A 22,868-nucleotide genomic window follows, 5' to 3' on the forward strand; every position below is an offset into this window, starting at 1 on the left:
AAATGTATATCAGATTAATCCTACTTTATCACAATGAGAATAGCTTCAATTACCTTCTGATAGCTCCGATTTGTCCTTGCAGCAAGCTCGATTTGTTCTTCGGGCCTAGTATTCTCGATCTACAAGCTCAATTTGTATGTGTATGTATGGCGTATGTGTATCTCAATGTGCATTGCAGTAAAGTGTGTGTATCGAGAGCGTATTGTATTGGCTTGTGTATCCAGTGATGTCTTTCAATCTTAGCCTTAAATTTTATTATAACAAAATCAACGGTTTTGATCGTGGTATACTATGCTACTCCATATAAGAAGTCCTCCCCAGAGTGCCACCTTATATATGTGTATATATATATATATATATAGAGAGAGAGTCGCACTACATACAAAACCACCTTGTACAAAGTCTAGTAGAACATCTGTGTATACACATAAAATCTACTTATGTGCTTATATATATATATATATGTGTATATATATATATATATATATATATATTACTCCTTCCGTCTCAATTTATAAGTCCATTTTTCTTTTCCAAGAGTCAAATTCACTAATTTTTGACCAACTATTAAAAAATATTTATTTATTATTTTGGAAAATAAAAAGTTATATATTAAAATAGGCTTGATTTAGCTTTTGATAATTTTTTTTAAACTTTTTTTTCAATTATATAATATAAGTAAATTTTAATCAAATTATAGTCAATTTGACTAGTCAAAATAACCTAACCTTAGGAAATAGGGTTAAATCTCAAAGTGGCAAGGAATTGAATGGAAAACTATTTCGTAGCCCTTATGAAACGATTTTATCGTGGACAGACGAAAAAAGTTGAAGGGTGATATAAATCGTTCATAGGCAAGTATTTTGATCCACTCTATTTCGTCGTTCCTTCGAATACTTTTTGTTGTTTGTTGTGTTAACCTCGGATTATATGAAAGTATAAGAATGCCATCTGCTCTTACAGCTGTATGTTCTTCGTCGATACGGCGGTCCGGATTAGGTTTTGTTGTTGGCATCCATATATGTATTTGCGAGGGGATCAAACTATCTTCTCTCGGTGTTCTTCAACTATTCATGCCTACAATGCCTACAAATCGAGGAGGGGTGAACAAATTCGTGGTTTAGGAAGGAGATCGGATGATAGAGAATCCGGTTCAGACAATGGTATAACTTGTCATGCTCAAAGTTTATTTCTTTATTCAATTTGGGGTACAATATATATGCCTAAAATAAAATTTGTCAACTAATTAATTTGCACTTACTTTTCTACTATTTTCCATGTTCTGCCCGAGCATGGATTTCCTTTTGATAATTGTGTTTATGTGACATTTAAAGTTTGATGGATTGCTTTGGTTTGTTTGAAATCAAAAACTATTGGTGATTAATATTGTTGTTATATTCATTTTTTATTTTGGGTGCAGTGGTATCCGGGATTTCATCATTAAGCTTATTTGACCACAAATAGTCTCATATATATCATTTTATATGTTAAAGTACCCTGTATATTTAACGTATTCATGTAATAAGAAATAGTTTATAAGATTATAATAAATTATTAAATATCAATCATATTGCATTTGTGATCAAGTAGTTATTGTAATAACCCTAACAATAATAAGAAATAGAGCATTAAATTGAGTAACAAACTAATAATGTGATAAGTACTAACGTATTATTTAAAAAAAATAAATATAATCTTGGTTACTTTTGGCATTCAGAAAGTTGTAAAACTGAATTGTACATATTGTATATTGTTAATTCACACATGTCTTAACTTAATACACATCCTCTTTAATTTCTTACATTTACCTTCTGTGCCTGTGAATGATGCTTTTCACCACATGACTATTGATGACTGAACTAAGGTTGTATTCACTTCCTGGAATGGAATGAGGGTAGAACAGAATGAAATTATATGAACAAGTTTTATGGAGATTGGAGAAAGTATGAGGCAATAATGATTAAATATGAGTGAATTAAAAAAATTTATGAAGAAGATGATAGGAAAAGATGATGAACAAATGAAATCAACATTTCTTTCAAAACACGTGGGTTAGATTTTTAGTTAAAATAGTTAGAATGGAATGTTGGGATTTAATCTAAAACTTGTTTTTAGATGATAATATTTGTATTATGTTTTATTTATTTGTGTTGGTGCTTAATCACGTAAACCACGTTTATAGCAGGTAGAATAGGTTATTTGGTTTGTTTCAGTAATATTAGGAGGAGTTTTAAGTAAGTGGGAGTGTTAGATTATTTTTAGGGAGTAGTTGCATGATTTTAGCTCTTGGCTTATCCTTTAAATATTGATATGTACTCCGTTATAAAATAACAGGAATATGAAGAAATAATAGTATGCTTAGGCTTTTGTTTTCTCAATTTAAAAACAGACTTGTTCTTGGCTTTAAGAATATGAGTTTTTATTGTCTACACTTAGTTTGATAATCTACACGTGGTATCAGAGCCAGGTTCATCTGGTGGTGATATAAGCTCACATGAAGGTCGTAAGTGCAATGGGTTCATGCAGCCTCAGTTACGGTGGTGCCAATCATCGGTATGGCGGTCCTGCTCGGCTGGTGCTTATGGAAGTGGTCCAGCAGGTGCGTCAAGGAATGCATATGGTTCACACGCATCTTCTAGACATGGTAATACTTAGTGGGGTTCTACGGGTGGTCATAAGTGGTCCTGATGGGGCACATGTTTCAGTGCCTAGAGGGTCAATCTGCTAGTGGATTTGTTGCCTATGGAATCAAGGTTATTACTATGGTGCACAGAGGAGAATTATAAAATGTGCCAGACGGGCAAATTAGAAGTGGCATACGGGCTCAGTAGAATAGCCATAGGGGCTCAGTATAAAAGCCATACGGGCTTGTGAAGAATAGTCATACGGACTCAGAAGAATAGCCATACGGGTTCGGTTTAAAAGCCATGAAGGCGGATGAAGAAGTTGCCAAAAGGGCAAGGTTATTGATCGAGTGGGATAGTGACCACACAAGTTTCAGATTAAGAGGGAGATTGTTGGGATTTAATCTAAAACTTGTTTTTAGATGATAATATTTGTATTATGTTTTATTTATTTGTGTTGGTGCTTAATCACGTAAACCAGGTTTATAGCAGGTAGAATAGGTTATTTGGTTTGTTTCAGTAATATTAGGAGGAGTTTTAAGTAAGTGGGAGTGTTAGAGTATTTGTAGGGAGTAGTTGCATGATTTTAGCTCTTGGCTTATCCTTTAAATATTGATATGTACTCTGTTATAAAATAACAGGAGTATGAAGAAATAATAGTACGCTTTTAAAAACAGACTTGTTCTTGGCTTTAAGAATATGAGTTTTTATTGTCTACACTTAGTTTGATAATCTACATGGAATGATTAAAGGAATGAAAATTATAAACAATTAATCACTCACAATTTATAATACAAATTCCATTCCATTCTCCCCTCATTCCATTCCATCCAAGTGAACACAGCCTAAGAGCTTCAGTTGCATTTTCATACAGGACATAAAGAGGTAAATTCTGTGTAGAACTTCAAGCAGTTACATTGCTGTCCGTTTTCTCAATGAGTTGGAATGACATATCCATATCTCTAGGCGCTGAAAAGGGCTTTGTTACTCATTTCACATAGGACATGTCTTAACACTATGAATTTTACAAATTTTGCAAGTAAGAATTAATGTAAAGAAACAGGAATAAAAGCACAGTAAGGTGCATACAATATCAAATCACCTTAGCTAATTGTATGCCTTCAAATTTATGAGACTGTATTCATATTTTGTAATTGGAGAAGTAGAGGTAGTTTAACTCAGCACTGAACCTGTACAGTCATAAATAAGTTGGTCAAACCAGTCACCACACATGTCTATTACAGTCGTTCCATCCGAGGTCATAGCCTGGTACTAATCAGATCCTCCTCGGGCAATCATACAGTCTGATTACCTATTAACAGAGAAAAGGTTACAAACAGAGCACCGACCCTGCCACCTAACCCAAAATCCATGGGCAAGGGCAACTACTGCTCTCATCCAAAAGAAGATGACGAGGGTATTGTCTTTTAATGCATATAATGTGGCTGTTAAGTTTAGTTTGAACATACTTCTGTAGATATTCTCATATTTATATTGATATATTGATTGCTTTTGTGATTTTAGGTTTATTTTATTCTACGTATGCCAGATTAGTTATAAATGTAAAAATATATAAAATTTCCTCAAATTTATATGCTACTCTGTTGCCATTGTTTTACATATGAAAAAAAATGATTGTATTTGTTTTTTGGTGCGATCTTATTGTGATCTGCATGGAATATAATCCAATGTGGCATATTGATGAAAAATGTGTTATTTTGGCTACCATTTGAAGAAACATGTATATTCTTAACTGAGGTAAGATACAGGCTAAAACAATGATCACTGCACTTGAAGGAAGGTGTACACAGGAACAAAATATGCCTAGTGCTTCCTTCCCCGTCGGGGTTCTGCCACTGTGGACTTGGTGCAGAATATAGAAGTAAATAACATTCCCGATTCTCTATATTGAATACAATATGTTCTCACTGGTATATATGACACATAATAAGATTTTAAAATTTTTACGGTGATTTTTTGCTGTTTCCCTTCCTGTTCACATTTTTACTTCCTGCTTTGTGAGTTGTGTATACCTCTGAAAGTATTGAATTACAAGTTTGTTGTGTGACTGCGGACTCAGTACAGAATTTGTTGTTATATAGGATATTCTAATTTCTTTATAATCTTCTCATGTTTATATATACATTATTTAAACATTATTGGTAAAGATTGGGAGCCCAGCAAGAAAGACGAAGATTATCATTTTCCAACTGGTTTGCCTATCGTTGGAGCCTCCTGCACACATCGGTATGTAAAAGGAAAGAAGACCAAATTATTTAAACCGATAAATGAACAGTAAAGCAGCTAATAACTAATAAGAAGTGGGCTGGTTATAGCTTAAGTAAATTATTATTTCTGATTCCGAAAGCGAGGCATCAAGGTCATAACCAGATATGACATGAAACATTCTTATGCTCTCCTAATGATATGTACTTGAGTCGGCTTGCAAATATGTGTGGTCGAGTGTATTGTATACATATTTCTAAAATCCAACTACAAGGTAGATTCTTTTTTTTTTGAAACTACAAGGTAGATTAATTATGATATTATTTTTCTTTATTAATATGACTGTTTATTCTTTCCGGGGAACTTATATTGGACTGATGGAGCGCAGAGGTGGTGGAGAGCACATGACTGAATACTGATTAGCTGCAATATACTATGAAGATAACTTGCCTAGGTAACTATGGATTGCTACTGCGGTATCGGTCTTTGCAATTGAGACATTTAATGAAATTGTAGGAATTCGTTACTACATGGCACCTGAGATGCTAAAGCGTAATTGTGGTCCAGAGATATATGTTTGGAGTTCTGGAGTAATTTTCTACTAAATTTTACTCTACGATTTCCCGCCCTTTTAGGCTGGTTAGATTTTTTAATTCTGAAGTAGTTTTACTTCTTTCATTACGTACTATTCTTTGCTCGTATTACTTAAAATCTGTTCAGAGTGGGTGCGTAGATTCGTGCAAATGTGCAATATAATTGTGAGGCCGTTGCAGGAAAGCTCAGTAGCTTAATATATTTCTGGGTATAAGAAGATTAAAGTAGATACAACTTTAAGAACCTCAACGTTCACGTAGTTTGACCAAGAGAGGATGCAAGTTTTTGTGCTGTTAACTTTTTTTCCCCTGGCACTCAACATTCTGGTTCCTGGCACTGAGCCAATGAATATCCCACAACTTGCTTTGTTTATAAAATTATTTGTTTTAAGTGGACGATTTTATGATATCGTAGGCTTGAACAGTTACTATACTAACAACGATTTTTCCGATACCCAGAGTACTTGAATTTTGTGGTTATTCAAGCCTCAGATATACTAATCTTATATTATTTTATGACTGAGCAGAAACTGAACAAGGAGCTGCACAAGCAATCATTAGGTCTGTTGTAGACTTTAAAAGAGACCTTTGGTCAAAGGTATCTGATAATGCAATGGGCCTTGGACAGAGGATGCCTGATCCAGATCCGAAGAAATCACTACAAGAGAACGCAGTTTTACCAATGGAAATTGCTAAGGGAAATTAGTCCGTTGGTATTTCCCAACGGATTTGTAATGATTTAACTAGTCAATATTCTCGCAATCAATTCGTAACAAACTACCAACGCTAATTTACCAACAGTATGTTCCGTTAGGAAGAAAAAACTCGTAACGGAATAATAACACACTACCAAGAAAGTAACAACGGACTAGCCACGAGTTAAGTCTTTTGGTAAATACTAACCATTCCGTTACTAATTGGTTAGTAGTTGTAGTTGACAATTAATATATATCAACTACCATTTCTAATCAATGTATATATCAACCTACCTTTTTCTTGTTGTAATTAATTATTCTTAGCCAGTCAAAAGCTTTGGAACAGATAACATCTCTTTCTCATCCATATTTCAGAAAACACAAATTTTCATTTTGCGTCTCTTACTCACTGGAACTGATCGATCGACAAAGTGTTCATATTTTTTGAACTCAACTGGAAATGAGTTGATGCCTGCAGTCAACACAACTCTGTATATAAAGATGGGGAAGCTTTTTGGATCATCTTAAAAGTAGACCAGCAATCATCCATGTTTTCGTATACATAAGCTCCGCCAAACACCTTGTTCTTCATGAGTTTCGATAGCTCTGTTTTCAATATTTGAGGAGCAGTTCGAGCTAGCTTGATGGAGTAGATTGTGCTCTGTTTTCCAACTCTTACTCGTAGTGTTTTTCAACTCACTGCAGTACACTCCCTCTTCCAGCAAATTGGTATAGGCGCGACAAATTGGCTCTGCGACATCTGCTCTGCTTCCGATCTGAGCTGAAGTGGTATGTTAACTCTTTTCCCCTGTCATTTAAAATTAGTTTGTATGGACAGATAGCCCAATGGGCTTGTTTTAATAGTCTTTTTTGACATTCTTAAACTGGAACCATTAACTAGTTATGCACATAAACTCTGCCTGGTGTAATCTGTGGTACACCTGTTAAATCTTGCAGAAAAGAACCGATGAAAACAAAAGTCGCTAGCTTGTGCTTATCAAAGCTTTGGGCCGGGGTTGGTTTAAGCTTCCGCTTTGCATACTCATGGGCTTGTTTTAATAGTTAGTTAGGGTTGTTTGTGATTGTGTAGTGGGCTTTAGTTAATTAAAGGTGTGTCAATAATTAGTTTGGGTTGCTTGTGATAGTCCAGTGGGCTTTAGTTGATTAAAAGTGAGAGCTTTAGTTGATTTAAGATTTGGGTTGCATATATAATCCAATGGGCTTTATTAATAACCCTTATATATATAATTTAATATGTAGTGTTTATATTATATAATTAATTCTCTTGGTTTTATATATATATGACACGATTGTTAATTTATTTTTTATATATGATATATAGTTTTGTATATTTTTGTTTCATGTGAAAGATTTTTTTTGCAGGTTATTAAAAGTTTCAACATGAGTAATGATCGGGCTTGGATGTACCAAAGGCTAGACAATAAAGGATTTTTAAATCCAATTTTTCTAAACGGATTAGAAAATTTTATGCAGTATGTTATATCTCAGCCTTCATCTATGAACGGTACAAACATTAAATGTCCTTGTTCGAAGTGTAAGAACTGCAGATTCTGGGATGCGGAGACAGTAAAGGTACACTTAATGAGCAAGGGGTTTGTAAGAGATTATTATGAATGGAATCGACATGGAGAGCCATACATATTTAGACAAAGTGGAGAACAATCATCCACATATGTCTCTGATACTGAAGAAAGAAGAGATGAGAACAACCTAATGTATAACATGGTGATGGATGCTGCTGGTCCAAGTTTTGATCCTGAAATGCCAAATGCAGAAGCACAAAAATTGTATGATATTTTAAAATCATCCGAGAGAGAGTTGTATGAAGGTTGCGAAACTTCACAGTTGGCTGCCATGGCTCAGATGTTGAGTTTGAAATCGGACCATCATTGGTCAGAGGCATGTTATGATCAAACCTCACAATTCTTTAAAGGCATCTTGCCTCAGGATAATTCATTTCTTGATAGCTTTTACAGCACAAAGAAGTATATGGAAGAATTGGGGCTTCCTTCTGAACAGATTGATTGTTGTGTTAATGGTTGTATGCTATATTGGGGGGAAGACATCAACTTGGAGGAGTGTAAATTTTGTTCACATGGGAGATACAAAATAAGAGCCAACAAATCAAAAAAGGAAAAGAAGAAAGTGGCTGTTAAGAAGATGATCTATTTTCCATTGGCACCGAGATTACAAAGGTTGTATGCTTCTCCGACGACTGCAGCTCATATGAGATGGCATGCCGAACATTATCAGGAAGAAGATGTGATGCGTCATTGTTCGGATTCAGAGGAGTGGAAGCAATTTGATAGAGCACACCCGTCATTTTCCTCAGAGATACGAAATGTAAGACCTGGACTTTCTACTGATGGGTTTCAACCATTTGGTGAAACAGGTAGGCAGTATTCTTCGTGGCCAATTATGGTGACTCCATATAATCTGCCCCCCTGGATGTGTTCGAAAGAACAATACCTGTTTCTATCTGTACTCGTGCCTGGACCAAAAAATCCAAAACAAAAGATAGATGTTTTTCTCCAACCATTAATTGCTGAGTTAAAAATGTTGTGGGAAGTTGGAGTGGAGACATGGGACAATTCTTTGCAACAAAATTTTCGTATGCGGGCTGCGTTGATGTGGACTATCAGTGACTTCCCTGCTTATTCAATGTTGTCTGGATGGAAAACTGCTGGTCATTTAGCTTGTCCTCATTGTGCTCATGATCATGATGCTTATAATCTTTCGCATGGTGGAAAGACCACATGGTTTGATAATCATCGAAAGTTTCTACCTGCCAATCATCCATTTCGAAGGAATAAAAATTGGTTTACCAAGGGAAAGACAGTGAATGAATCTGCCCCACCAGTGCGAACAGGAGAGGATGTTATACAAGAAATTGAATCACTTGGTTTGATGAAAATTACTGAGTTGGGAAGTGATGAGCACAATGCTAAAGTCATCAAAACTTACAACTGTGGATGGAAAAAAAGAAGTATCTTTTGGGATTTGCCATATTGGAGAACATTATCTATTAGACATAATCTTGATGTTATGCATGTTGAGAAAAATGTCTTTGAAAATATTTTCAACACTATCATGGCCATTGAAGGGAAAACCAAAGATAATTCTAAGGCAAGGGATGATATTGCAATGATCTGTCGAAGGCCCGAGTTAGCATATGATGAGTTGACAGGGAAGTATCCGAAAGCATGTTATAGCTTAGATAAGAAGGAAAAAGAAAAAGTTTGTGAGTGGTTGAAAGATCTAAAATTTCCAGATGGATATGTGTCAAATATGGGGCGTTGCATTAACATGAAGAAATACAAGTTGTTTGGAATGAAGAGTCATGATTGTCATGTGTTTATGCAACGACTTCTTCCGATTGCTTTTCGGGAATTTCTCCCGAATAATGTTTGGGAGGCTGTGACAGAATTAAGTCTTTTCTTTAGAGATCTCACTTCAGCTACTTTGAAGATAAGTGATATGCGTAGACTTGAAGAACATATTCCTGTTATACTTTGCAAGTTAGAGCGTATATTCCCACCTGCATTGTTTGATTCAATGGAACATCTTTTAGTGCATTTGCCATATGAAGCACGCATCGCAGGTCCTGTCCAGTATCGTTGGATGTATCCTTTTGAAAGATATTTGCGCCATTTGAAGAATAATGTGAAAAATAAAGCTCGGGTTGAAGGATCAATATGCAATGCTTTTTTGGTTGAAGAAGCTTCCACTTTTTGCTCACATTACTTTCAACAACATGTTCAGACAAAACATAGAAAAGTTCCTAGAAATGATTTTAGCGGAGATGGAGAGAGCTTTGGTGGAAACATTTCTATATTTTCTCATCCTGGACGTGCACATGGGAGAGTTAGGACTCGACATCTTGATGATCGAGAATATATGGCAGCTCACAATTATATCCTTTTTAATTGTACAGAGATTGCACCATATACTGAGTAAGTCTATTTCGTTAGATCACATACTTATTTTTCCGTATTAATGAATGATCCTATTATCTAATTATTACTTTTTATATATAGGATTTTCATAAATCAACTTCGGGAGGCCAATCCACATATAACTAGTGTTGAAGTTGATCGGTGCTTAGAAAGTGATTTTGCCATGTGGTTTAAACATTATGTAAGTTATTTGAAGTTCATTATGTGGGTTCACTACGTATTTTCGTATTCTTATAGTCATTACTAATAATTTCAGGCTCAAGATCCATCACTAGTTCCAAATGAATACATTCGAGATATCTCATTTGGACCTCTTCGTTCGGTAAAGTTGGTACCTATTTATTATGTGAATGGGTACAAATTTCATACCCGGGAATATGGATCTGAGAGGTCAACATTCAACAGTGGTGTATGCATTAAGGGATCAAACTATAGCGAGACATTTGATGATTATTTTGGAATAGTTGAAGAGATTTTGATTGTCGAGTATCCTCGTTTCCCAATCAAGAAAACAGTTTTGTTTAAGTGTCAATGGTTCGATCCTACACTTAATGTTGGAACAAGAGTTCATCCACGTTATAACATAATTGAGGTCAATAAAAGAAAGAGATTGAGTGTGTATGAGCCATTTATACTAGCAATGCAGGCCATGCAAGTTTACTTTTGTAATTACCCAAGCCTTAGACGAGACAAGGTTGATTGGTTAGTTGCATGTAAAGTGAAGGCTCGACCATTTATACTAGCAATGCAGGCCATGCAAGTTTACTTTTGTAATTACCCACGTCTTTAAGTTGTTTTGTGAATGCATGTAATTTGCTCTTATTGATTGAATCCTGGTGTATAACGAATTGTGTCATATTGTGTCATATAGGAGGCTTTGGTGCATTTATTTTTTATGAGTAATCTTTCTTCATAATTTTTGTCTAGCAGTTGGCTCTGTTTTTATTTGATCAAAGTTTTTGTTTGACTGGTATTGTAACTATGTCTAGGAAACCTTTGCAAATCTTTGCGAGCAGCAGAAGGAATCTGGCCAACCTGTGGATAAAAATGCATTATTTCTTAATGCAGTTGGAGGTCCAGACAAGCGGAATAGGGTATATGGAGTTGGTTCATCACAAAGCAACTTCTATCGATCTGCAACTATGCCTTGCACTTCAACTGTTGATGAAGAAAATGAGCAGTTGAAGAACAAATTGGCAGAGATGAATGAGCGTATGAAAGCAATGGAGTATCAGATGGCCAAGTTCATTCAGGCTAATTCAGTCCAAGATCCCCAGGACCTTGATTTAGACAGTGAAAATGATGATAATTAGGATCTATATATATTAGTAACTGCTTATGACTTATTTCTTTTGCATATGACACTAACTGGGCATGGCAGGATAGTATTGTTGGTATATATGGATCAGGACTCACCCCAGTAGCACTGGTAGCTATTAGGTTCTAATATTTTTGGTTGGTATGGTTGGTTTAGTAGCAATGTTGATCTGGTTGGTTTAGTAGCAATGTTGATCTGGTTGAATATCGACATTTTGAATATATATTATATAATGAAATGTTGGGATTATTATATATTTCTTTGTTGCTATATTTTGTTGTTTGTTGCTGCTGGGATTATTATGGTTTGTATGGTTTATATAATGAATGTTGGCAAAGTGTTGGGAATTTGATACTAAAATGGTTGGCAATGTGTTGGGTTTATATATTGAATGTTGTTGGTAAAGTGTTGGGAATTTGATACTAAAATGGTTGGCAATGTGTTAGTGTTATGACTGTGTGATGCAATTAAATTCTGTTGGTAAAGTGTTAGTATGTGTGCACTACTAAATGCCAACAGAATTTCGTTAGTACTTCTGTTACCAAATCTGCCAACAGAATTCTGTTACTAAATGTACCAACCACATTTTGTTGAGAAACCGTTGCTAATAATACTAACCAAATATTTGGTTGGCATGCTCGTTGTAACATTGTTGTCGAAAAAATTTAAAATCTGTTATTAATTTGTCAGTAGTCCGTTGGTAAATTTAACAACGAATGTGTTCCGTTAGCATGAACTTCCCGACGGGCTATATGCCAACCCTCTGTTTTCATTATCATTCCGTTGGCAAGGTGATTTACCAACGGATATCCCTATTCTGCCAACGGAATATCCGTCGTTATATATGAATTTTCTTGTAGTGAATGTCTTAATGCTCAAGAAGTGCTTGGTAATAACTTAGCATTTTCTTTTTCTGTAAACTTCAAAAAATTATTTATGTTTTAGTGCTCGCAAGTTGCAACTGATTGCTTGAGTGTTAATTATGAACCTGATAATGATTATTAATTGCAGATCATCCTTGGATACGAAATGCCTAGAAGGCTCCAAATGTTTTTTTGGGTGAGAATGTGAAAGCAGACTCAAATCATTTCCTATGATGAACAAGCTTGAGAAAAGGGCACTACAGGTATTGTCTCAAGCTTTCATTTTTTTTTTTTACTTCACATTAAATTTGGCAAATTGTGTATGGTTATTTCTTTGTTCGTGCTTGGGTGCTAGACTGCCATCAATCACAGGTGATTGTTGAGCATTAGTCAGCTGAAGAAGTGGTAGGCATATAGGAGGGATTCAAAGTTATGGATATAGTAACAAGGAAAAGATAAACATGGATGAGTTGAGAGCAGGGTTACATAAGATTGGGCAGCAGATTACTGATGCGGATCTCCAAATTATTCTTATGAATGCTGTAAGTATTATATTCTCCATATTCTTTCTACAATAGATTATATTTATTTGAAAATATAAGACCTTTGTTGTGGGGACTAAGAACGACCTTTAATATTATTGAAGTCTCAATGTAATCGAGATATAATATAATACCGGGAAAATACAATCCACTGAATGCTTAAATGCTTATAATGAAGGTTGTCTACTTGTGTGAAGGATTGCTCAAGTCTGAAACATAGAGGTGAGCCTAAACATATAAAAAAAAATGCCTCACAGCACAACTGCAACCAATAAAGGCTATATTGCCCTTTCGAAGGTTAAGGTAGGTGCTTTTTAACCTCCATACGAGTTACCTTATTTAATATACTTATTACACCCCCAACTAAAAATAATAATACTACTGCATCTTAAACTACTCAAATTTGCACCAGATAGTTATCAATGACTTTTACCATACATAAAAGGTACCAACTTCTTGGATTTGTCACTTCTCATAAAATTTCTAGGTCGACGGATATTGTCATTCACTGTATGGATACTTTTGGTAATACATTTTTAACAACATTAGAAACAGTTCTATATATTTTTATTAAGTTTATTATATTTTTTATGTTGAGAATAGACGGTATAGAAATTACATATTTTCCAAGGTTAAAAACCTCTTAATTAATAGTTTTAAACTTGTACATATATTTTACACAACCACATCACATAACCGTGAAACAGCCATTTCGAGATTTAAATATGTTATTCTTCAATCAACAATACATGCATATACCTATAACTGCATAATGCTTGCTTTTGAGAACTTAATATTGTCCTTTGAATGACAATACGATAAGCCTCGCTAGGGATAACCAAGAAGGAGAATCTTTAATAATTCATAAATGTTGTTGAAGGATTATTAATATTAAATACATCAAGCATGATTGTCCTTTGGTAACGTCCTACACATTCTATAATATTAGTAAAAAACTTTGCAAATAAATAATTAATTAATTATAAATCCACTAAATAACCATGATAATTAACTACAGCTTCTAATTTACCTAAGGCATACTAATAAACCCGTGCCATATGACTATATATAAAATGCATATATTCCGAACAATTAAAGAAAAATCTTCCTCAATACATACAAATGTTGATCTTCCACTGTAAGGCTATTATAGCCACTTTCATATATTTTAATTCAGTTTATTGAATGTATTAGTTTGAGAATACAATAAAAACAACTTCATTAATCTCTCTAATGTTTTTGTACTCTAATCTAATAGAATAGAATGGAATTAACAAATTTTTGTCTTTGTAATAGTGTTAATCAAAACGAAATGTAATGTCTGCTTAACAAAGTGCATTGTGTCAATTAGCATGTATGTTGATAAGTGGATTTTATACCCACTTGGAAGCCTTCGTTTCGGTTTAAATTGGTGATCTGGCGTCAAGCTTTTGATGTTTTTGATATGTTTTAGTGTGGTGTTGTGTAGGTTTCTTTGGAGGAGAACGAGGAGGAGATTCATTTCCTTCATTGAAAAAAAACGGCGAAGCAATCGGATGCGCGAGTCAAAAGTTATGGACAAAGAAGCGGGCTGCTGGATTGGCGCACCTGCCCCAACTGTGGCGCACCTGCCCCAACCGTGGCGCACCTGCCCCACGACCTGTGAAAGATAAAGAAAGATTTGGGGGACTAAAAACATAACCTAGAAACATTCTAAGAAGCACGTGACGGCTACGAAGAAGATCTAGATTCATAGTTTTTACTTTTTTTAATTCTTCGAAGGAGGCGTAACTTTGGATGCTCATTCGGATTTGTTTCGAAACTCTTGTTTTACCCTTTTGATATTGTTTAGACTATTCAGTACCATGTTTACTCTTATTCCCATGATGATGAGTGGTTCGATTATGAACTAATCATTATCGTGGGATTCTAGCGGATTTATATATGGATTTCAGTAGTTGATTTGCCTTAATTATTTGTGTGATGAATGTTGAATTCTTCGTATTGGTTGTGCTTATTCGTCTTGGATGCGTAGCTAACATCTTAGATTGTTTGTTAATCTTTATTGAAGCGGCAGTGGATATATTGATTTAGAACTTGCCATGCGAACATAGGATTATGTATTCGATATACATGATTAGTGGTGTGATTTTAACCATCTGGCACCGCCCTATGTAATCTTGATAAATAACTTGTTCTTCAACCGTACGTTATGTTTTCAAATTCTATAGACATATAGGGTATAAGCATAATTGGTGTCTGTTTACCTTCTACTTTAACTGTGGATGTGTAGCAGTATGGTGCACGTATAACGATAGTTAGCGTGAATCAGTTTCGTGTTATCTGATTAGTTATCAACCATCACAAATCGATAAGGCATAACTCTGAATGAAGTATATAATGAAGTTAGAATCCCATGTTTTATTCTCAATAGTAATTCGATTTTAATTCTCTTAGTTATAATTGGACTTAATTAGTTAATTTAGATAAAACCAAACAAATTGTTATTTGTCCAAACATTGAATAATAATCAAACATTGGTGCATAAGTGCATATTTTTGAATAGACCAGTCTCTGTGGGAACGAACTGAATTTGATTATATACTACTTGTGACCACGTACGCTTGCGTGATTTTGTGCGAACAAGTTTTTGGCGCTGCTGCCGGGGACTCGGTGTTATATTTTTGTTTATGTGCTTGTCATCAGTGGTCGTTAAAGTTCAGTGACTTGGATTCTATTCTCACTTTTATTTCGTTTGTGTGTGTTTCAGGTACTTGAGTGACGTGTATGTGAACACGTTCTCAGGCCTGTAAAGAAGCATTGGCAAAAGCAGAAACGAAAGTGAACACTACAATGGGTGATCGACCACCAGTTGCGAATGATACTATGGCTCTTAAGGCTTTCTCTAAGCCTAAAATCAATGATATTCAGTCGAGCATTGTCAGGCCAGCGATCGAGGCCAACACTTTTGAGATCAAACCGAGCACTATTCAGATGGTACAGAACTCAGTGCAGTTTGGGGGTTCTCCGACAGAGGACCCTAATATGCATATTCGGGATTTCATTGAGATCTGCGACACTTGCTAGTTCAATGGGGTTACTGACGAGGCCATCAAATTGAGGCTATTCCCATTTTCTCTGAGGGATAAAGCTAAGGGATGGTTGCATTCTCTTCCTGCAGGATCTATTAAGACATGGGAGGATCTGGCTCAGAAATTTCTTACGAAGTTCTTCCCTATGGCCAAAACAGCTGCAATCAGGAATGCTATCACTCAATTTTCTCAGCTGTCCGGTGAAACTTTATGTGAAGCGTGGGAACGCTACAAGGAGATGCTTCGAAAGTGCCCACATCATGGGATGCCTGATTGGATGGTTATTAATTGCTTTTATAATGGCTTGGGTCCTCAATCGAGGCCAATGCTCGATGCGGCATCAGGTGGAACTCTATGGGCTAAGAGCTATGATGAGGCTTATGAGTTGATCGAGATGATGACCGCGAATGAATATCAGAATCCTACCCAGCGTCTTCATCAGGGCAAGGCAACAGGGATTCTGGATGTTGATGCTACTTCAGCTTTGACTGCTCAGCTTAAGGCTCTTACTATGAAGGTGGATTCTTTGGCAAATTTGGGAAATCAGCAGCCACCTTCAGTTTGCGAGCTTTGTTCTGGTGCACATTCTTCTGATCAGTGTGCTATATCTAGTGAATCCGCTCAGTTTGTGAGCAACTTCCAGAGACCTCAACAGCCAGCTCCTGCCACTTATCATCCCAATAATCAGAATAATCCGAATTTCAGCTGGAGCAATAATCAGAACTTCATGCCACAACAACAGCAACCGTTTCAGCAGCAAGGGGCTAGACCTTTCAACCCTTCTGGTTTTCAACAACAGTTTGCACCGAAACAACAATTCCATCCACCTGGATTCCAGCAACAAAATCATGGAGTGGCTGGACAGTCTTCCAATGAAAGATCTGAATGGGAAGATATGAAATTAATGATTAAAAGCCAAGTGGTGTCAATCAAGACTTTGGAGAACCAGATTGGGCAGATTGCTAATGCGTTGATAATCAGACCACAAGGAACTCTTCCTAGTGATACCGAGGCCAATCCGGGTAAGAAAGAGATGAAGGAACAGGTACAGGCTGTCACCTTGAAGTCCGGAAAGGTTACGAAGGAAAAAGAATCAGCAACAGAGCGAAACAAGGAAGAGAGTGATCAACAGGTTGAAACACCCGTTCTCTCATCTAAGTCTGATAGTGAAAAAACTGTTGTTGGTGCTGATAAGTATAAAATCAATGAGGAAGCAAGCAAGGAATCAGCCGAGAAGTCTAGTCCTAAAGCTGATATTGGGGTCAAGCAAGTATATCCACCTCCCCCTTTTCCGAAGAGACTTCAGAAGCATAAGCTCGACAAACAATTCGCTAAATTTCTAGAGGTTTTCAAGAAATTACAAATCAACATACCTTTTGCGGAGGCTCTAGAACAAATGCCGAGTTATGCTAAATTCATGAAAGGTATTCTTTCTCGGAAACTCAAACTTGAGGAATTGGAGACTGTAGCTTTGACCGAGGAGTGTAGTGCGGTGTTGCAGCAGAAATTGCCTCTGAAGCTGAAGGATCCGGGAAGTTTCACAATCCCGTGTAATATTGGAAAGATATCTTTTGACAAGTGCTTGTGTGACTTGGGAGCTAGTATCAATCTGATGCCGTTGTTTGTCTTCAAGAAACTTGGTCTGCCGGAGCCAAAACCTACAAACATGTACTTACAACTGGCTGATCGGTCCATCACATACCCGAGAGGTGTAGTGGAAGATGTCTTGGTTAAGGTGGATAAGCTCATCTTCCCTGCTGATTTTGTCATTCTAGACTTTGAGGAGGATGAGAGGATTCCCATTATCTTAGGAAGGCCGTTCTTAGCTACAGGCCAAACTTTGATCGATGTGCAAAAGGGAGAGGTTACAATGAGAGTTCAAGATCAGAGTGTCACTTTAAAAGTGTTCAACGCAATAAAATTTCCAACTGACGAAGAAGAATGCTCTAAGGTGGAGCCAATAGAAGCTGTAGCTCATCCAGAAATTGACCAAAGGCTGAAAACTGACATCTTGGAAAGGTATCTAACAGGTGAAGCTGAGAGGTGAAGAGGAAGCAGAGCAACTTCAGTTCTTGAATGCATCTCCATGGTAGAGGAAGGTTGATATTCCATTCAAGTCTCAAGGAGTAACAGAGTTTAAAATTTTTCAGGAGCATCTTAAACCATCTATTGAAGAAGCTCCCATACTCGAACTCAAACTACCACTGGATCTCTTAAGTGATGTGCAGTTTAGAAGGTTGTCACGGCGCATAGATGACATGCATGACATTCACTGCCGTTTTGCAAAGGATATGACTCAGGCTCTTGGGAGTGCTTTTCGAGCCATTGGTGTTGAGGTTGATTGGCCATTGTTTGGAGATGGCATGGTATATTCACCACCTGATCCTCCACCCGAGGAGGGTGATCCTCCCGACTTCTAGGTACATTCTATCCTTATTATCACCTTCAATGAGGACATTGAAGATTTTAAGTTTGGGGGTGGTAATCTGAGGACTAGTAGTAGTGGTGTTCATATAGGTGGTATGTTGCATATAGTTTAGCATATTATCTCATATTGTGTGCATATTAGTTAGTTTTTTTTATATATTAGTTAATTTATATATATATATATATATATATATATATATATATATATATATATATATATGCTTGTATTTAGTATGTGTTAGTAGTTCATAAAGATGCATTTGCATGAATCTTGAAGTTGTTTTCCAAGTTGATTTCCTATGATGATTTTATGTGCATAATTTCTTGGCTAGTAGTCTTGATTATATGTGATGCCTTGTTATTTGGAAACTGCTTGTGTGGAAATTGTAATTACACTTATGCTCTAGAGATAAGACTTAGACTAACTTATTTCTTGAGTCCTTGCGTTGAGTCGGGCGTAGAGTTTGGAGTATTCCCTTTTTGAAATTAGAGTTTGTAAATCTTAAGTTTGGGGGAGTTAAGGGATGAATATGCCTTTCTAAAAAAAGAAAAGAAAAAAAGAATAATAATTATCAGGTACTCCTTTGAGATCAATGGGTAAAATGCAATGTCATGTGAAAGGGACGATCCATGTACTTGTGCTGGTATTAAGTGCAAATGTATTAGAATAAGCAAATTCTTGGTGACTTTTCACAACCCTTGATTACTGGAGAATTACGTGATTAAAAAAAAGGAGAAGAAAAAAATTAGCGAAGTCGAATGGCGGTCGTGACTCACTTACACTGAGAAGCGTCCCAACCTTAGACTTAGCGAGAAAAAAAAGAAAAAAAAATAGAAAAAAAATTGGAGAGGCATAGGAATTCTTTGGTGACCCTAAATTGTAGTTGACTCTTTAGTAAAGAAGCGTTTAAGCCTGATTCTGATTAACGGCTCATAGTGAGGACTCTGTTGAAGTTGATGGTCTTTGTTTTGTTTCAATAGAGAGCATGCTAGCACACACGATGCACTTCACACTTGTAGTGGAAGAGAACATGGCTAATATGTGAAAGAGATGAATGCCGAGAATGTTGCATATTCTGAGGATGCTATGTTAATAAGGATTACACTTCATGATTCGATTAGATGTAGGCATTTAGTTGCATTCACGCATTGCATGAGTAGTATTTGTGTGTGTGTCTATGCTTGAGGACAAGCATCGGTTTAAGTTTGGGGGTGTAATAAGTGGATTTTATACCCACTTGGAAGCCTTCGTTTCGGCTTAAATTGGTGATCTGGCCTCAAGATTTTGATGTTTTTGATATGTTTTAGTGTGGTGTTGTGTAGGTTTCTTTGGAGGAGGACGAGGAGGAGATTCATATCTTTCATTGAAAAAAAACGGCGAAGCAATCGGATGCGCGAGTCAAAAGTTATGGACAAAGAAGCGGGCTGCTGGATTGGCGCACCCGCTCCAACTGTGGCGCACCCGCCCCACTGGCGCACCTGCCCCAACCGTGGCGCACTTGCCCCACGACCTGTGCGGGAATTTTGGCCCGTTTTTGATCCGTTTGAAGGCCCGTTCGCTGGGAAAGATAAAGAAAGACTTGTGGGACTAAAAACATAACCTAGACACATTCTAAGAAGCACGTAACGGCTACGGAGAAGATCTAGATTCATAGTTTTTACTTTTATAATTCTTCGAAGGAGGCGTAACTTTGGATGCTCATTCGGATTTGTTTCGAAACTCTTGTTTTACCCTTTTGATATTGTTTAGACTATTCAGTACCATGTTTACTCTTATTCCCATGATGATGAGTGGTTCGATTATGAACTAATCATTATCGTGGGATTCTAGCGGATTTATATATGGATTTCAATAGTTGATTTGCCTTAATTATTTGTGAGATGAATGTTGAATTCTTCGTATTGGTTGTGCTTATTCGTATTGGATGCGTAGCTAACATCTTAGGTTGTTTGTTAATCTTTATTGAAGCGGCAGTGGATATATTGATTTAGAACTTGCCATGCGAAGATAGGATTATGTATTCGATATACATGATTAGTGGTGTGATTTTAACCATCTGGCACAGCCCTATGTAATCTTGATAAATAACTTGTTCTTCAACCGCTATGTTTTCAAATTCTATAGAGATATAGGGTCTAAGCATAATTGGTGTCCGTTTACCTTCTATCTTAATTGTGGATGTGTAGCAGTATGGTGCACGTACAACGACAGTTAGCGTGAATCAGTTTCGTGTTATCTGATTAGTTATCAACCATCACATATCGATAAGGCATAACTCTGAATGAAGTATATAATGAAGTTAGAATCCCATGTTTTATTCTCAATAGTAATTCGATTTTAATTCTCTTAGTTATAATTCGACTTAATTAGTTAATTTAGATAAAACCAACCAAATTGTTATTTGTCCAAGCATTGAATAATAATCAAACATTGGTGCATAAGTGCATATTTCTGAATACACCAGTCTCTGTGGGAACGAACTGAATTTGATTCTATACTACTTGTGACCACGTACGCTTGCGTGATTTTGTGCGAACATATGTCCATAGAGTCCCGCCAAAATGATCGTCCAAGGACTTGGAAAACAAAGAGAATTAATTAACAGAGAAAACAAATATAATACCAAGATAAAATATGAAATAACAGGCTGTAAAAATGCCTCTGAGTCTGTTCCATTTGCCTGATGTAGGGCGCCATTGCATGAGCATATATTTCAGCTGCAGAATTCTGGCACCAACCTCATATGCCTTTGTCTCGTCTAAGAAGTATATATATGTTATACTTGCAGATGGATCAGCCACTTCTTCAATATAGCTGTGCATGTTCTGGCGTTAAAATCCACATCTAATCCCACATACTCACATGTCTTATGAATGGCCAAGGGGGACAAAAAATCAACTCTAGAAGACAGTGATAAGATCGTCTCTGCTGAAATTCCGGATAAAGAAAGTAATTTAATAGTGTATACAGCAGTCTCGCAGCTTATGCTGCATGGCCCAAGTGAGGAGGCAAATCCCGAACGTCTATGTATGTCAATAGGTAAATGCAGTAAAGATTTTCCAAAAGCTTTCAACAACACAAAATTGCTAACTATATATATGTTTTTACAGTTATACTAATAAATTTATGAGTGTCTTTGGGTTCAACATAATGCATTTTCTAACTGGCTTCCGGTCACAATATCCATGATCATCATCTCAAGCAGCGCCTTCATACACCTCACATGGGAACTCATTTGTTCTTTCTTCCAATTGTATGTTGCGATGCTGATATAAACGCATGCATGCATATATATAAAGAGTTCTATCCAGCTTTTATGACCCTTATTTTTGCACATAACAATTGTGATCAAGGTACAATGAGAAAGAGCGGCAGACTTCTGCCTATTGCAGACAAGGAACCGACAGGGAAGTATAGGAGCACTAAAGATTGTAAACACAAATGCTTATTTATTCCGAACTAGATACTGAGTAATTAAAGATCTGTTACGACGGGCACCAAGCATTTGATTTCCCATCATTTTCTAGGCGGCCAATTGTCGATAATACCATTTAGGCTTAGAAGCTAAAATTCTTTGGGGCTACTACAAATCTCTTTGGCAACATGCTAAATGTACGAAGGCTTTATCTGATCCCAGTACATACTTTGCTCTTATGATACCCATCGACAAAAAAATAAAGAAATCAACCCACACGGACTGAACACAATAAATTAACCTATATATTCGTAAGCATTCGGTTTGGTTCTTTCCTTCAGAACCGTATTATTTTTTCCAAAAATATGAAAAAGCTGATAAAACCAAAATCACAAAGAAAATATAATTGTTAATCAATTCCAAGCACATGATCTGCATGATTTTTTTCAAACTAAAACTTTAAGTTACAGAACAGTAGGCAATAGCCATTAAACTCTCAAGTCTTGATCAGTGTTGTGTTGCACAGCCATACTGTCAAATGCTTCCTTGTACATGTCAACCAAGCGGGAGCAAATTCCCTTCCTTTAGTATTCCCAGTCCACAGGTTCTGGTTCTTCTACCTTGGTGGGAGAGGCCACCGAATTAGGATATTACACATATATGGACGTTGCAAACATAAATCAAAACATGCACATTGCAAACTTTAAACACTCGAAGTTATTTATGTTGTTGGTGTGTAAAGTAGCCATTGCTATGTACAGTGTAAAGAACAAGAAACTAACTGCTTAAATCACAAACTAACTCTAGCACACACCATGTTAGCACAACAAAGTTATGTTCTCACTAGTGTAAACAATGAGCAAAGATCGTGTTCGCCTTTGCTGATCAGGGGCGGGACGGCCGTTAGAGCTCTGGTGGGCTCAAGCAACTTTTGCCGTTTTCAAAATTTTACACTACTACTGTGTTTCACGGCCGAGTGGTCTCAATTGGAGAAGGGATTGCACGTGTTTATGGATTGAACGAGATTCAAGCTGGTGAAATGATTGAATTTGCCAGCGACGTCAAAGGAATAGCCTTGAATCTTGAGAATGAAAATGTTGGAATTGTTGTCTTTAA

At 36.4% G+C, this 22,868-nt stretch overlaps 1 protein-coding gene, 1 long non-coding RNA gene and 1 other non-coding gene across 4 annotated transcripts; 2 read left to right on the plus strand and 1 right to left on the minus strand.

Moving 5' to 3' along the window:
- The first annotated feature begins 783 nt into the window (after nt 1-783).
- LOC135153041 (uncharacterized) lies at nt 784-6,093 on the plus strand. The gene is made up of 3 exons (XR_010292574.1): nt 784-1,163; nt 5,239-5,304; nt 5,971-6,093. It is a non-coding gene; the product is annotated as an uncharacterized LOC135153041 (long non-coding RNA).
- Nucleotides 6,094-6,439: 346 nt separating this feature from the next.
- LOC108221298 (hypothetical protein) lies at nt 6,440-14,683 on the plus strand. 2 transcript variants are annotated; one of them, XM_064094760.1, is made up of 7 exons: nt 6,440-6,927; nt 7,522-10,112; nt 10,197-10,296; nt 10,372-12,322; nt 12,445-12,559; nt 12,652-12,838; nt 14,307-14,683. In XM_064094760.1, the coding sequence occupies exons 2-4, from the start codon at nt 7,540-7,542 to the stop codon at nt 10,903-10,905; spliced, it is 3,207 nt and encodes a 1,068-aa protein (XP_063950830.1). In that variant the 5' UTR covers nt 6,440-6,927; nt 7,522-7,539; the 3' UTR covers nt 10,906-12,322; nt 12,445-12,559; nt 12,652-12,838; nt 14,307-14,683. The 2 variants fall into 2 exon arrangements, with proteins under 2 accessions (XP_063950830.1, XP_063950829.1); XM_064094759.1 differs by having other exon boundaries at nt 10,372-12,559.
- A 1,386-nt stretch (nt 14,684-16,069) lies between these two features.
- On the minus strand, nt 16,070-16,176 carry LOC135146829 (small nucleolar RNA R71). Its single transcript, XR_010283926.1, has one exon. It is a non-coding gene; the product is annotated as a small nucleolar RNA R71 (small nucleolar RNA).
- Between the last annotated feature and the right edge of the window lie 6,692 nt (nt 16,177-22,868).

Source organism: Daucus carota, chromosome 5 (assembly GCF_001625215.2).
Source record: "Daucus carota subsp. sativus chromosome 5, DH1 v3.0, whole genome shotgun sequence".
In the NCBI taxonomy this organism is placed as follows: domain Eukaryota; kingdom Viridiplantae; phylum Streptophyta; class Magnoliopsida; order Apiales; family Apiaceae; genus Daucus; species Daucus carota.